This window comes from Dryobates pubescens, chromosome 11 (genome assembly GCF_014839835.1).
Source record: "Dryobates pubescens isolate bDryPub1 chromosome 11, bDryPub1.pri, whole genome shotgun sequence".
In the NCBI taxonomy this organism is placed as follows: domain Eukaryota; kingdom Metazoa; phylum Chordata; class Aves; order Piciformes; family Picidae; genus Dryobates; species Dryobates pubescens.
The window spans coordinates 7628972-7644907 of record NC_071622.1 but is presented as its reverse complement, the minus strand read 5'-3'; the positions used below and the strand labels follow the sequence as shown (position 1 = coordinate 7644907).

The 15936-nt window shown below is 51.7% G+C and overlaps 1 protein-coding gene across 1 annotated transcript in view; it reads right to left on the bottom strand.

The window, feature by feature from the left end:
* The window catches only part of ZSWIM5 (zinc finger SWIM-type containing 5), a 102872-nt gene that overhangs the window by 18183 nt on the left and 68753 nt on the right, over positions 1–15936 (bottom strand). Inside the window, exons 2-4 of the mRNA XM_054165712.1 lie at positions 12475–12831; positions 3601–3749; positions 2843–2993 (exon numbers count right to left, since the gene is read on the bottom strand). Coding sequence (XP_054021687.1) covers positions 2843–2993; positions 3601–3749; positions 12475–12831 — 657 coding nt within the window. The remainder of the gene's footprint in view (positions 1–2842; positions 2994–3600; positions 3750–12474; positions 12832–15936) is intronic.

Sequence of the window (15936 nt, the reverse complement as noted above, 5' to 3'; positions counted from 1 at the left end):
GGCAGGGGAGCTCGGGTCTGTGCTGGGGCTTCCCGTGGCAGCTGGCAACAGGCCCCTCTCACCCCTCCCTTTGGCAGCAGGCAGCTTTGGCATCCGCAGACCATTGGACAACGTGCCTTCACTGCCCCGTGCATCCCAGCCACCATTACGCACCCAGTGATGATTTCAGACATCTCTCAGTGTTGCTGCTGGTGAACATCACTCCCGGCAGCTCTAGCCCCTCCATGCCACCACCCTCCCTTCAAAGGGATGCTCCATTCCTACAGTAAATGCTACCCAAGACCGTGTCACCATGTCGGTGCCATGGACAGTGGCATTGAGTGCACCCTCAGCAAGTTTGCAGGTAACACCAAGCTGTGTGGTGCAGCAGACAGGCTGGAGGGAAGGGATGCCATCCAGAAGGACCTTGACAGGCTGGAGAGGTGAGCACAAGCCAACCTCATGAGGTTCAACAAGACCAAGTGCAAGGTCCTGCATCTGGGTCGAGGCAACCCCAGGCACAAATCCAGGCTGGGCAGGGACTGGCTGGACAGCAGCCCTGAGGAGAGAGACTTGGGGGTGCTGGTGGACGAGAAGCTCAACAGGAGCTCTCAGTGTGCACTTGCAGCCCAGAAAGCCAATCAGATCCTGGGCTGCATCAAGAGAAGTGAGGCCAGCAGGTCAAGGGAGCTGCTTCTCCCCTTCTACTCAGCTCTGGTGAGACCCCACCTGGAGTACTGCATCCAGTTGTGGAGCCCCTATTACAAGAGGGATATGGAGGTGCTGGAAGGTGTCCAGAGAAGGGCCATGAGGATGAGCAGAGGGCTGGAGCACCTCTCCTGTGAGGACAGACTGAAAGAGTTGGGGCTGTTCAGTCTGGAGAAAAGGCAGCTCTGAGGTGACCTAATTGTGGCCTTCCAGTATCTGAAGGGGGCCTACAAGAAGGCTGGGGAGGGACTTCTCAAGATATCAGGTAGTGATAGGACTAGGGGGAATGGAATGAAGCTGCAGGTGGGGAGATTCAGACTGGACATGAGGAGGAAGTTCTTCACCATGAGAGTGGTGAAGCCCTGGAATGGGTTGTCCAGGGAGGTGGTTGAGGCCCCATCCCTGGAGGTGTTTAAGACCAGGCTGGATGAGGCTCTGGCCAGCCTGATCTAGTGTGAGGTGTCCCTGCCCATGGCAGGGGGGTTGGAACTGTATGATCCTTGTGGTCCCTTCCAACCCTGACTGATTCTATGATTCTAAATCCAGAAGGCTTCTGTACAATGGGGGGATAATCCCTGCTCTGAGTATAGTCTCACCCCTGCCCTAGAGCTGCCTCTTGGACCATTACTGTGTCCTCTGTAGGGGCTCCTCTTCAGCATGGAGATGCCGAAATCCTTCCCACGTGATGTGCCTATGCCAGGCGAGCTGCTCGCTCTGACGTGCATTGGCTGGCACCATGCTTCACCTGCTGTCACACTGATCCAGCCTTGGTAGGGCCTGACGTGCCCTAGCCACCCTGCCATCTGCTGATGGGGACATGCTGCCGTCTCCTCCCACTCTGCCAAGCACAAATACTTACACTAGCCTGGGCCTTGCATGGTTAAGCCAGGACTGAAGCCCAACCACTCCTCCTCTTGTGTGTGCAGAAAGGGAGAGAGGGCTCTCAGCTTGGAAAGTGTCTTTGAAATCTGGCCAAGTAAACTAATTCTGGGCAAATTGCTTCCTGTGTCCAGGCCTGCCTAGACACCCACCCATTCACATTTCACCCATGTATCTGCTTTCTTTTATGTGGAGATTCTGGCCTGGTGGACCTCTTCGTGATCCTTGCATATCCAACCATCTAGCTACAGTATCCACACATCCTGGGAATACCTTCTTGGCAAGCAAGCACAAACAAGCTCTCCAAGCAGGCATGGTTGTTTCCATCCAGAAAACTTCACACAGAGGTAAGATACCCTGCCCCTGCCTGGCTCCCTGGACTCACAGCTGTCTCTGTATTTGTTGGGCACTTGGTAGGAGGGTCTGTGATCTCAGCTGCATCTTCAGGTGCTCCAGACTATGGACCACCCTCATCCTTCCAGCTCTACAATATCCCTTTGGTGTCAGGCCACAAGCCTTTGTCCTTAAACAGCAACTCATGCCAGAGGCCTGCAGAGAAGTTCAAACTACACTCATAAAACTATGCCACAAGTCAAGCTATTCAACCCAAGATCCCAGATGTCCAGAAAAGCCCAGAATCACTGGGTTAACTCCATCACACAACCAACCTCCTGGGGCCCACGTCACCTAAATGTTTTATTCTAATGATATTACAGTCAGCCAGATGAGCTGGTGTCTAAGGTGCTTAGATAGAATTACCCAGAACTGCATTCCCTGAAAGCCAGGCTCTCTGCTGGCCATCCTGCCCCCCTTGCCCTGGAAGCGTGTACCACAGCAGGCAGAAAATCTGATGGGATGAGACTTGAGAACCTGCCCTTCCCTCTCTGGATCATGATTTCCCCAAGAACAGCACTTCCACGTCCAGGCTACATCCAGCCCCAGGGGCTCACCAGCCCATCCCCTCCCTCACAAAGGGAGCATAGGGCAGCATATCAAACACTAGGCTGCTGCAAGTATGGGAGTGCCTATGCTCTGCACACCCATCATCTTTGACCCCTTTGCAAGAGGGGAAGTGGTTAAAGGTGTTGAACTGTGAAGTTTGGGCCTGATCCAGCTGTCCAACTAAGATCTCCCCAGAAGCAGACAGAACAAGCTCCTGGAATCTCTCACATCATCTGCCCCCTCGAAAGAGCCCCAGATTCCTCTGGGACAATGTTCACTGGCCCAGCAGCCCAGGCAACCCTTCTGCTGCTTTCAACAAGGTCACAACCCTTACCCAGCTCATCCCAGAGCTGCCGGCACTTCTCCGTTATGCCTGTCCCCTGCTGCCTCCATAGGGAGAGCCGAGGATCAGCCATGAACTGCTCTGTTATCAACGTCAGCATCCTGGCCCCGTTGGAGTCCCTCATGCGCAGCATCTCCCGCACCTGGAAAGGACAGACAGGGCTTTGGTGAGACAAACCATGGTTCCTTGGAGGTGTTTATGACATGGTCACCTGGCTGGCAACCCATGGCTCCCTCAGTCTGGGGATTCAGACTGTAAATAGATACATGTATGTATGTGCATAATGTATAGCTGTATGTGTTAACGCTCATGCAATAGCTGTGATGTGGCTGGTTGGAGTCCAGCTGAGTAGCAGCCACAACCTGTGAAGAGGAGTAAGTGACCAAGAACATGAAGACAAGGCCGTTCTGCAAAGAATGAGAACAGCCCATAGGCTGGTGCCACCTCTCCACGGTCTCAGTAGGCTCTGCAGGGTTGGACTTCCCCCCATGGTGCTTATGGAGAGATGGGGGGAAAGCCCTCCCTCATGCAGGGATCATGGCAAGCCCATTGCATAAGATGAAGGGACCTGTTATGAGAATGGATGAGAAAACCCAGGCCTGACCCACAGCCTGGATTACGACTGCCTGCTCTGCGACCGGGCAAGAAGGCACTGGAGCAGAGATTCCCAGCTGTGATGGGCACTGTGCCAGGGCAGCCAGCGAGCTGCCGGGTACGTGACATGCCGAGCGCAGAGGGCTCCTCCTCACCTTGGCAAACATAGAGTTGAGCTGCTTCCCCGAGCCGTAGTACCCTCCCTGAGATAGGAACAGCTTCACCTGCTCTCGGACCTGTTCCTCATCCAAGTGCCAGCAGTTCTCATCATCAATACTGGCCCCAGCAGTAGGGTCGGGAGCACCTGGGGGGATGGAGAGGGAGAAGAAGAGAGACAACCATGTTTATAGCAATAGGGTCAGCAGTCCCACTAGCAAAAAGTGGACCTACGTCTATTTGACATGGACCCACCTACACTTTATCACAGCTCAGGCAAGAGAAAGTCAACCAGGTTCCCAGGCAGAGCCCCAGCTTGCAGCATCATGCTCTCTTTCCACAGCGGTGGCAGCAGCTGTCAGGAGGGATCCTGACCACAGGGCTAATGTCTAGCCCTCTCCTGCATCCCATGGGAAAGGAGGCTGAGGACAAACAGGGACCTGCCTTCCCTCAAAGCCTCGAGGGTGCAGGCAGCACAGCTGCAGAGCCCGGAGCGGTCACTGACTCCAGGGACTGCCTGGGGTGCTCCTCCTTCTGCTCCACATCACCATTTTGTTTAAGCATCAGTAAAGCTCCAATTCCTACAAGCCCTTCCTCACGTTAGGAGCAAAGGTAATACAGCATGGGGGCTCCAGAGCCCCCAGTTTCAACACCTGGCCCTGCCTCTCATTTCCCCACCTATCAGTGTACCTGACTGGGAGAGACCCTCTGCTGGAAAGAAAGGAGGATCAATAATCCTTCAAAAAGCAACCTGTTATCAGAGCACAGGCTTTAGCAGGCACACACTTGTGTTCCCAAGCTGTATTTCATCTTTCAGAGGGAAAAAAAAAAAAAAAGGAAGAAGAAAAGCAAACCCAGAAGTGCTTTAAACAACAGTTTGGCTCCACCTCTCCCTGCCTTGCCCCTTTCAAGTTTCATTTTCCCCCCAAACATTGCCCTGGCTTCCTGGGCTCATGGGGGCAGGCAACACCATGGCTCTAGCAAGCAACCAGGAGCACAAACAGGAACAGAAACTCAGCTTTTTAGCTCCTCAATTTTGAGTCCTACCCTGTAGAAACTCCTCAGAGGAAATCAGTGCCAAGGAAGGACTGGGGTGGCTGGAGGATGTTCAGCTCCACTTGGGTCTGCTTTTCCCATCTTGTCTCCCTCTCAAGTGGGAAAGACAATCAGTGTGGGAAATGCGAGGTGCTGTACTGACAGTGAAGGGATGGTGTAGCCAACATGTTCCCAATTAAATCTTAATGATGTCTTCCCCACTTGACTGAGATCTAGCTGGGGAGCAGACACGGCTTTCACGCAGAAACAGTCTGGGATACTGTGCACACCTCAGCCTCATGAGTTTCTGAACCAGGAGCTCTAACGCAATTCATGAAAATCAAGCTCCAGGATGCCTGCTCAGCAGGATGACTGTTTATTTCTGGCTTGTGAGAGGACATCAACCCAAGGGGTTTTGCTCCTCCAGCAAAGGCTGAGAATGCTCCTGACCCAGTAAAGATACAGCTATTTGTATTTAATGTCCTTTACAAAATTCCTTTAATTTCTGCTAACAGTCTCTGCCTGAGAGCAGCTCCAGCAAGCTGGAGGCACAGCCTGCCCTGTGCTTTAAGGCACAGGATGCTGCTGCTCTCTCTGCAGAGTAATTTATAGTCAACACAGCCACTTAATTGGGATGGGAGCTGAAGCAGCAGAAAGGAAATCACAGCCCCTGGATGAGCATGAGGGCTTTCGCCTACAGCCCTGTTGTGAGCCACAAGAGACCACCAAGCCAGGGACAGTCCAGCCAGGCTGTCTCAGCTCTTCCCTCCCCCAACACTGTGCTGATCTCACAGATAAAGAGCAGACAAGCCAGCGATTATCCCCTATCAGGAACCGATGACTAATCTGTCTACCACCAGCACTTATCCGGCCCCATTGCCGAAGTATCCCAGATACTCCTGCTCTTAATATCCTCCTCCTCACCATCCCAGTCACTACTCCCAGCTACAGCTATCCAGACCAGCCAGTCATCGGGGATGCCTCTATAGGGTCACCTCGCCACATCTATAGGGACCAATTGGGCATGGATGCCTGGGATGACCCATCTCACTTAACCTCAGCTCATCCTTGCTCCCTCGCCGAGGTCACCGCGCCAGCTAAAGGTGAAGGAGTTAGCAAGGTGCAGACAGCGGCCGTGTTTTTTTGGAGTTCCTGCGCCTACCCTCGGCACTCGCTGCTCACACGTAGCATTAGCAGTGGAAAGCCCAAGCAGCGAGGAGAGAAGCGTGCAGCTAAATAAAACCTCCTCCTCCCACGCAACACATTGAGCACTTCGCACGTTGGGGTTCGGGCCACAGCCAAATTAGCATCGCGCCTCCCGCGCCCTCCAAAGAAAACCCAAATTTGCCGTCAAAGTGTTTTGCTCTCCTATAAAGGATTCCGAGGGAGGGGTGGGACGGCAGATTCCCGCACGTGCGACGCAAGCCGGCGGATAATGGGCTGCCCAATTACACCAGGGAGCTGGATAAACATTTAAGAGCAAACAACGGGATTTGTGCCGGGTTTAAATATTAATGGCAGGATTTGTCCACTTCCCCTTGCCAGCGTTCACACCATGGGGGCTTCGACAGCGGCATGCTGTGACGCAGTCGATGAGTGATTCCATGTCTCGGCTCCAGAGGAGCAGGGAACGGCATGTAAAACAGCCCGGTGCCTGCGTAACACATTTCTCATATAGCAGCATTCCTGCTCCAAAGAGCCCTGTTTCAGATGTGCCGGATTTTGGTCCTGCTGGATTCAGGTTTAAGGAAACACCGCTGCACATCTTGAGTGGAAAGAGTGTTTTACCAGCACGGTTTACACTGGCTGAAGAAACAGAGATAAAAATGCAATCCATCACACTCCAAACACAACCCCCACCTTCTTCAAGGCAGGCTTGGAGTTTAACTGTTTGACAGCCAGGCGAGACATCTCCAGGGGGATACAAAGGCTGAGGGGAAAAAACGACTGGAAAAATCTACAAATTAGCAAACAGAGCCTAGCCAGGCACAGAAAACTCAACACCTTGCTCAGAAACTAGCTGCCTGACAGGAAGAAAATGAAAGACACTCCCTGACTGCAAAGAGCAGGTTTCCAGGAGTGAGAAGGTGATGAGACCTTGTGGGTCGTGCCAAGGCATTGGTACATCCCCAAACACAAGCTCCTGAACCCAGGATGGCAAGATATGTCAGCTAGGCAGTGTGGGAAGCACTCTCAGAGCATCTTGCCCAGAGCAGGAGCAGAGCAGCAAAGAAAGAAGAAGAAAAGATAATTATTCTTTTTAACCAGTGCCTGCAGCTGATCAGCTGGTGGTAAAAGCAACCCAGGTGGCAGGTGGCTACCCTAGCATCTCCCTCAAAGCTGTCGTGGTGAACTGTGCTCAGCACCCACTGGTGGCTCAGGGTCTGGACTTGGTGGCCCTGGGATCAGCAGTGTCAAGGAGGGCTCTGCCAGGCAGCCAAGCCGCAGCTGCCTAGAGCAGGGCTGGCCATCGTGGCAGCAGCTCACAAGGGCCATCTCACAACTACACATAGTGGCATTGCTGAACGCCTCTGAGCTGCCTCTCCAGCGTCCAGAGAGAAAACAGACATGAAGGAACGGTTCAGGGCAGGGGGCAGGGTGGACTCGGACAAGTAAACAAACAGCAGAAAACCCTGGAGAGAAAATAACCAGGCACCAGAAAAGAAATTAACTCCAAGAGGAATTAAAAATAGCAGCAAAGCGAGAAGTAAAGCTCCACCAAGGCTCCCAGTTCTTTTTTAAGGGGAGGGATGTTAGATGGAGCCTCCAGGGCGCCTGAAGATTCACACCCCTGACAGCAGCAGGGTAAGTGAAGCTGGACTGCTCCCAGCATGGTGGCCAGGAGATCTCTGGTCCAGCTGGTACCAGCATTGGGGCCAGCTGTCTTTGAAGCCACTTGTCAAGCACCACACAGGTGCTCTGGGGTCATTTGGCATTCCCAGCTGCTCTCAAAGACAAGGGAGAAGGGCTGCCAACAGGGACTTTCTCTCCAGCACTCAGGTGTGTTATTTTCCCTTAAACTCCCATCAGCTCAGCAAACAGGAACATGAATCCCCTGGAGATCTGACCTTCTTCTTCTCCCCAGCAGGAAGGCAGAATTTAAAATAGATTTACCAGAGCTGCCCTCCAGATGCTGTCATGGGATCATCTCAAAGTTAAAGACCACCTGAGAACTCCTCAAACAGTAGCCCTGGCGCAGAGCAGGAGGACAAGCAGGCAGGGACTTCCCACACAGTCCACCTGGCAGTCAACTCGCTGCGCACAAGGCACAAGATGAGCCAACAGATAAAGTATAGTACTAGTCCAGGAGTTGTAGAAAGGGCTCAAGCTGGTCAAAAACATATAAGGGATAAAAGAGGCAGAGGGATCCTCAGGGCTTTTGCATAAATCTTCCCATGCCAAAGCCTGAGGGACTACCCTGTTAAGTTTTCTGAAGCTCCTTTCCTCCAAAGAAGCTCCAGAGACCCTGCAGGACCACAGAGGCCCCTTGGGGATTCACAAAGACTCTTAGATGGCTTGTCTTCAGAGGAAGCTTCTCCTGAACTGTACTGAACTGTAAGACAGCAGAGGTTTTGTGCCTTTTCCCACTTCTGGCTAAGAGCATCCCAAGCCTTTTGATGGCATCAGCTGAGCGCCACAGACACTGAGTCACTCTCTGGTGTTTGTGGGTAAGACAGACTGCCCCAACCATGTCTCCAGTGCTAAGGGCAGCAGCTCTCCCTACCATGTCCAAGTGCTGCTCAAGCAGGCCAGGTTATGAAGCTGCAAAACCCAGGCCTACCAAAACCTCCTGCTCCTTACCTAAGGAAGGGGTAGACTTCACCAATACTACACAAAGAGTATCTCTAAGCCCCAGATCTTCGGGGCCCACAGGCACTGTCAGTCCTCAGAGCTGCCCCTCCTGCCTTCAAGTTTCTAATTAAAGATTTCAATGGCCACCATCTCTGGCCCTGCAGGAGGTTCCACCAGCTTCTTGTCCTTCTTTGGCCACAGACTGCTTTTGTACTCAGGAAGAATCCAGTGTTTGCTTCCAAAGCCCAGACACCCCACCCCAATTAGGTTCAAAGGATGTATCTGCAACAGTAATTGTCTTTCAGTACATCCCATACCCGTCCTGTCTTTCTCTTAAAAGCAGCATGAACCAAAAACACAAGAGAAGATGAATGCTACCCCCCATCTGATGGATGGCTTGGACCCTGCGCACTTGCTGCTGCTTGATGTTTGATCCACGTGACAGCAGAAACCCAGCACTGCTGTCAGGACTCATTGGTGATTCTGAGTTCCTCCTCCACACTGCTTGCTTTTGCATCCAAAATCTCCCTCTCTGCCTACAATTCCTATTTCAGCTCTTTTTCACAGCCTTGACTTCTCATATAGCTCCTGGCCCTCTCTGCAATTCTTCACTGGACCAAAGCAATTACTCTCTGTCCTTCATTCTCACCTCCAAAGAACGTATTCTTTCCATGTTTCATCTAGACCATGGATCCTCCACTGGCAAAGCTACACCTTACTCCCAGTATGTCCCATCATGGCTGGTGGCCCGGAGCCACTTTCTCAGCTTGCATTTTCCCCATGCCAGGCTGACCCCACAGCAAATCAATGCGAGTCCTGGGCTCATACTCTCAGAAGAGTGGGGGGAACAAAGTGCCATGGTGGCCTGCATCAGATGCTCTGCACTCTGACAGAGGTCCCACTCTCCAGCTGCAGGTCCTGACTGCCACCAGTAGCCACCCCACCAGGAAAGGCCAGGCAGCCATAAGAAACATTTGCTGGCACAATGACAACCTCGCAGCCTTGCTCCATGCCAGACAGCCATGCCACCGACTTTGTCCCCCAGCAGGAACACACTCAGGAAGGGGACAGAGCAGCACCGCAGCCCACCCCAATCTCCTCACTCCAGCTGCCATTTCAGACGCCGAGCATGGAGGTGTCAGACATGTGAGACGCTCTCGCTGCAAGCCTGCTGCCCTTTGCAACCAACCAGGAGAACAGAAACGTGACCCACTTCAGCAGGCAGAGGTCAAGTGGGGAGCAGAGCGGCAGGCACACCGAGGCTCTCTGCTGGGATTGAATCCTTCGAGAACACGCGAGCGCCTTGGCTGCGCTCCGAGACTCCGTCATTACTGGATAGTTTGCATTTCCTTCTAGGAAGGCAGCCGGGAAGAATGGCATGTGGTGCACAGCCCGCGGCTACAGACTCCTGCAAGGAACAAAGCTCTGACACCCTGAGATGAGTGTGCCAGACAATGGCCTGGAATTTTCTTTGCTGTTCAGGCTCCGCAGGGCGGGGAGAAGGAGCAATCTTGAAAGCCTTGCTTTACAATGCCAGACCAACCCCTTGCACAAGGGGCATTCTCAGACTGCCTGGAGTGCTCCTGAGGAGCAGAATCGCCTCCTCCATCTTATGTGCTCCCCATTGACATGGAAGGAGCAGCCCTTTGGGTGACCAGAGGCAGGTGGGGAAGACCTGATACTGATCTGAAGCTCAACAGCCCTCTCTTCCTAAGAAATGGGGGAAAGAAGAAAGGATTTCTGGAGAGACTGTTCTTTCTCCAAGGTGTAATAACCTCAGGTGTCCAATGCACACACTGGGTTACTGTTTAGGCTGCAGAAGACAGCTTGCCAAAAGCCAGCTTGGCCTTGACTTCAAGGTGAAAGAAGGTGTGACCCCAAGGGTCTGAACTAGACACAGCCAAAAACATGCATAGAATAGAATAGAATTAACCAGGTTGGAAGAGACCTTTGAGATCATCGAGTCCAACCTATCATCCAACACTATCTAATCAACTAAACCATGGCATACAAGCACACAAGGCTCTAAGTAAAGCATGCTTTGAAGAATTTCAAATCCAAGGATCAGTAACCCTTCATCAATATGTGACCCACAGCTGTGAAAGGCAAAAGAGGAGACAAAGTTGGTTCCCTTTCAACTGGAGCCCCTCAGATTTCTCTTCTGCCCAGCCACATACACCTGCAGGCCTTCCTCACCCTAGGCTCGTTGCTCAAGCAGCTGAGCAATGTTATTGCACTGTGGCTATGCTTCATTGCAAGACTTGGGGGACAAAGCTTACAACACTGTCTAGGATTGAAAGCCCTGGACAACACCACTCTGAACTCGACTGTGAGGTTTTTTTGAGTCTTTCTTTTCACAGGGTGCAACATCTGGGAGTTTCAGATCCTCTTCATATCACCTCATCTTAAAGCTGACCTGCATCCTCCTCCAGGATGAAACACAGCTGTCTGCAGAGGTGTTTACTCACTTGTGACCCCAGCTAGGCAGCCACATGGGTGTCAGATAGGTGCTATCTTCTGCTGGGTAAATCAACATGTCTCTGTCAGCTCAAAATCACCTGAATTTGCATGAGTCTGAAGGGACAGAGGATTTTTTGCTTTGTTTTTGTTGTGTTGTGGGTTGTTTTTTTTTAAAGCCACTTGTAAAAACAAGAGGCTGGTATTGAACCAGAGCCAACATCTGTATCTTTCTAAGACTCTCAATCACCAGCCTTTTGCTGACTCTAGAGCAATAAGTATTCAGAGCCTTAAAAGCTTTTCTCCAATCTGCTTAGGAGAAAGCAGCCTCAGACAATGGCCAAGAAGGGATCCTGCCCAACCTCAGCTTCAGTAGATCATCTCAGGGAGGGAACAGCCTTCAGCAGATTGTTGCAGTACCACAGCTCCTCATTCTTTCTTAACAACAAAAAATGAGGAACCCTCTCCTGCAAAAGCCAGGCAGCCTGCAAAATTTAGAGGACAACCACACATGCAGATGTGGCCCAGCGGAGGAGACAAAAGCCTCTACCAAGGTAGGAGAAGCAGCAAACAGAGGGAGGGGGAGACAGCCAAGATCAGAGCTTCCATCACCCTTGTGGAAGAGGTAGACCCCTGGCCTCACCTCTACATGTGGACTCAACCAGTTCAGATCCTATTTTAGGCTGCATATGGGGCTTTTCATCTTCAGAGCACTTAACAGGCATGTGTTAATCCCTGCAACGCCCTTCCGTGGCAGATAAGTGTTTATTATCTCTGCACTACAGCTGGTGGGACAGGCACGGTGGGGAGTGGCTCATTGTTGCAGACCCTGGGCAACCTCAGCTCCTGGGCTCCTTGGAAAGACACAGCATAAGTGCCTGGCTCAGACTGATGATGGGAGCCTCAGGGCAAGTCCCCAAGGAGCCTGGGTCATCTCCTGGGCCAGTGTGAAACCAGAGCAGGGCTGGGATGGTCATCATCCCCCAGCCGGTGCTTTCCAGAGGATGAAGTCAAAAGCATCTTCCAAACAAAGCCCCCAGGCACATTTCTGCTGCCTTTGTGCAGTAGGTCAGGACAGCAGCACTCATTTATTATGAGCAAATTAACGCCCATGGAGATTAAAGCTTTATCTCCCACAGGCTCAGCCACATCTGACTTAGCAACGTGCAGGGCTGGGCTGAAACTGTGTCCTTGCACACCGGAGGAGCCATGCCTCCACTCCATCTCCTGCTCCTCAGGATCTGTGTTGGACACTACATGTCCTCCCTTCTTCCACCCTTGGCTTCTCCACCCTGCTCTAAGCTGTGCCCTGTGCACTGCCAGCCTGTCTGCTCTGCCTTTTCTTGCCTGTTGAAGCCAGGGTTTGACGGATAAACACACAAAGAACACAGGGCAGAATGGGGACACATGGCCAACACTGATGTAGTCCCAATATCCATCCACATCACTCTGACACTGCCATCCCCCTCTGTGCAGCAACAGAAAAACACTGCAAAACAAAGGTCACCACTGTCAGTAAGAAACCACCACCCCAGCCCCAATGCAGAGTGAATCAGTGCTGAGACACCCGGAGGGGAGGGAAGAATTACCATGCACTTGGTTGATCTCCGAGTTGGATGACAGGATCTCATCAGCCAACTTCTGGGCAGTAGGCAGCACCTCAGTGTGGTGAGCCGTGATCAGATACTGGACAAACTTCTGGAGCTGGTCCCTGTTCATCTGGAAAAGGGTCTCTGAGATGGGAAGACGGAGTTTGACCTGGTCCGGCTTGCGGATCCTGTACAGCGAAAGCGCCACGACATGGGCGCAGTAAAAAATGTCCTTGTTCCCACAGCCACACGTCACTGAGGTGATTTTGCAGCGGTCAAAGCTGATGGCCACCTTGTAAGTCATCTCTGGTTCCGTCGCAGTCGCTGGCTCCGTTACCGTCCCACTGAGGTGGAACCCTGGAGGAGAAGAGAAGAGAAAGGAAAGATCACATCAGCTTCCCTCCGACCGTGACCACCCACGCAAGCTATGGAAGAAGCACAAGGCCAGCCAAGGCTGCTGATGTGTCGCTGTGTCAAGGAGCACACAACCCAATTGCATGCCAGCCCGGTGGCTTACACCCAGCAATACCCAGCCCAAGTAAGAACACGCCTCTGCATCAACACACACGTGTAGCCAGACTCATCGGTGAGTTTATTTAACAGCCAAACCCTCAGGGGAAGAGCAAAGCTGCTCAGTTCCCATTTGTTTAAGAGTTTCTCAGACTGTTTCTCTCCTGGGAGTCATCTTCATCCACGCCTCCCTCCCGCTGAATTTGCAACTCACATGAGGGAGGGCTGGCAGAAAAAGGCTGGGGCTTCTTTCCTCTAATGAGGCAGACAAGAAAACCTCACCAATTAAATGCAATGCAACTCCAACTTCACTCCCTCAACCAGGCAGAGTGCTCCAGGGCATGGACACAGTTCTGAGCTTTTCCACCAAGAGAGAAGAAGGATCAGGAACAGGACAAATACACAGCCTGAACCATGGACTGCAGGGAAACCGTTCGTTTCTTGAGCTCCACATCATTTGCTGCGAGCCCTTGAGCTTTCCCCAAAACACTGCTACTAGAGGGTCAGCCACTCGTTGGCTCAATCTGTGCACAGGGCTACAGGGATAGCCCAAACACACAAATGTTACAGTGGTCCTGACAGCCCCAGCTGTGCTGGAGAGCACAAACCATGAGAAAAGTCCCAACAAGCCCCAAATATAGGTGAAGAGTGTGAAATGAGCTCAGACAGTCCTCGGGTCCAAAGTTGAAGGGGCCGCAGCAAGCAAGCAAGGGATGAAGTCGGTAAGAAAAGACTGGATATCAATCAGTCTCAGTCTGAAAGCCCAGGGAGCCCTTTTCCAGGAGCTGGCTGCTGAGGGGGTCCAACACCTTGCACTTTCTCAGACACATGGCAAAAGGGATATCTTTGTTTCCCCCGTTCATCTACCTGGTTCCTGCATCGTTAATGAATATGGCCAGGGCCACGCACTGCCCCCATGGCAGAGCCTGTCATGGTACCTAGAACCTGGTGCCCTGCCCATCCCAGCCCTCCTCCCTGAAGAGGATGCTAACTTTTCTCTGTGCTATCACAACCTCATTAAGCCCATATTTGTACAGAGGTCCCTGTGGAACCTGCAGTCTCCCAGGAGAAGGCAGCAGACAGCTGAGAGCCCTACAATTAGCAACAGAAAAGGAGAAGGGGTGTTGGGGGGGCGAAGATTAAAATACATTAACTGCACCAAACCCTTGTGCATTTGCCAGCTCTCAGAAGGGCTTCCTGAGACAAATTCTACCAGAGGTTTTTAATAAATGGCATCAAAACCAGCTATTCACTGCCAGTCTCTTTAAAGCCACGCCAAAAATCACATTCAAATCTGATTAAGCATCAAGGAGGTCTGCTTTCACTTTGGCATAGGGGAAGGGGAAAGCAGACCTGTTCTGCTGTCATCATCCAAAACCCACCCCACATGGCCAGTGTAGCAGGAGGGGTTGGATGGACAGCCCTGCACTATCCTCTTGCTTGCACACTGCCAGCAGTGGAAGCACAGCTACAGAGGTGCCAGGTTCAGCAGTGCAGGAGCAGCAAAGCCAAAGGCTGACTAGGCCCCCCCCCCACTCCGCATGAATCCATCCTCCGGCAGCCAAACTATATAAATCCAGAGGATAAACTCCAAAGTGTTTATGTTTTACCACTTCTCTGGTCTGCAATGCTTGGCAGGCGGCTCCAACTCACTGCCAGTTTCTCCCTAGTTTACTTTTTGAACAAGTTAAAAGGGCTGGAAAGCACATTCATGAGCAAGAATGTATGGACACATGCGTGTGCACACCCGCAGGCACATACGCACATAGATATAAAACCCTCAAAGACAAACTGCTAGCCATAAACACTGCCTTGAAATGCTTACTTCAGCAGGATCATGGGCCAGACCCCACTTGGGGCAAACTGGTGTAAGGCTGGAGAAACTCACTTAACCCAACAACCCGTTTCAGACAGGTGTATGTCTGAAAATACATCAGTGTAGTTTTAATCCACCTCCTCAGGACAGGAAATTTGTCCAGATACTTCCCAGGCTGCTTTCATGCACCCTAAAACTATGCTTGCCCATCCCCTGGGAGAGGCAGTTCCTCACAACTCTAGTAGCTAGAGTCTGCATATTGAACAGAACTGTTCAGCATGTCAGCAACTGCCCAGTTCATCTTGCCACTCAAGCCGTAAGTCAAGTGTTGGTTTAGGTTTTATCCCTGGTGGCAGCAGGTCTACCTAAGATAAACTAGGAACTCTATACAAAACATTTATCAAAAGCTTAGTCCAAAATTAAACATGGTGAGGGGGAGAGAGAGGAGCTGGTGAGACATTATTTGTGGCTGTTTACATTAATGGGAGGTCAGCCTGCAATACCAGGTCTGCATCCCAGCATCCATGGGTGTGGAGCATGCCAGCTCAGCAGCAACGGGTATCACTTGTCCCAGAAAAGACTGGTGGTTAAAAGGTAGCTTATAGTGTGTGTGTGTGTGTGTGTGTGTGTGTGTATTCCATCATCTATCAAAGCACTCACTCCTGGTCCACACATGAAGATATAGGTCACTCTGGAAAAGGACATTTGCCACCCTACCATCGTCTTCATGGAACTTGCATCCACAAGGCAGGTGAGATCAGCACTCCAGCTAAGAGAAAAACAGCCCTGGATGCAGATGTGGGGTCTGGATAGCACCAAGAGCAAAACCACACTCTCCTCTGTGTCCCCTCTGCATGTTTCAATTTAAGATGTTCCTACATCTAAGTGCTTATCTAGTGCTTCATCTTCTGTTCCTTAACATAAGCTAACTTGGTGTTTGATTTGCTGCCAGCAAAGTGACAGTGCCAGGACTTGAAAACCATGGAAAAGAAATAATGACATACCATCTTTGTAACTACAGGCTTATTATGCCCCATTGGAGCCCCCCCCAAATGATGTCACCTGCTCCCTGCCCCAGAACAGTCTCCCCTCCTTTTATCATGGATGCTTCCCAGTAGATGTGTCTCTGATCCAGG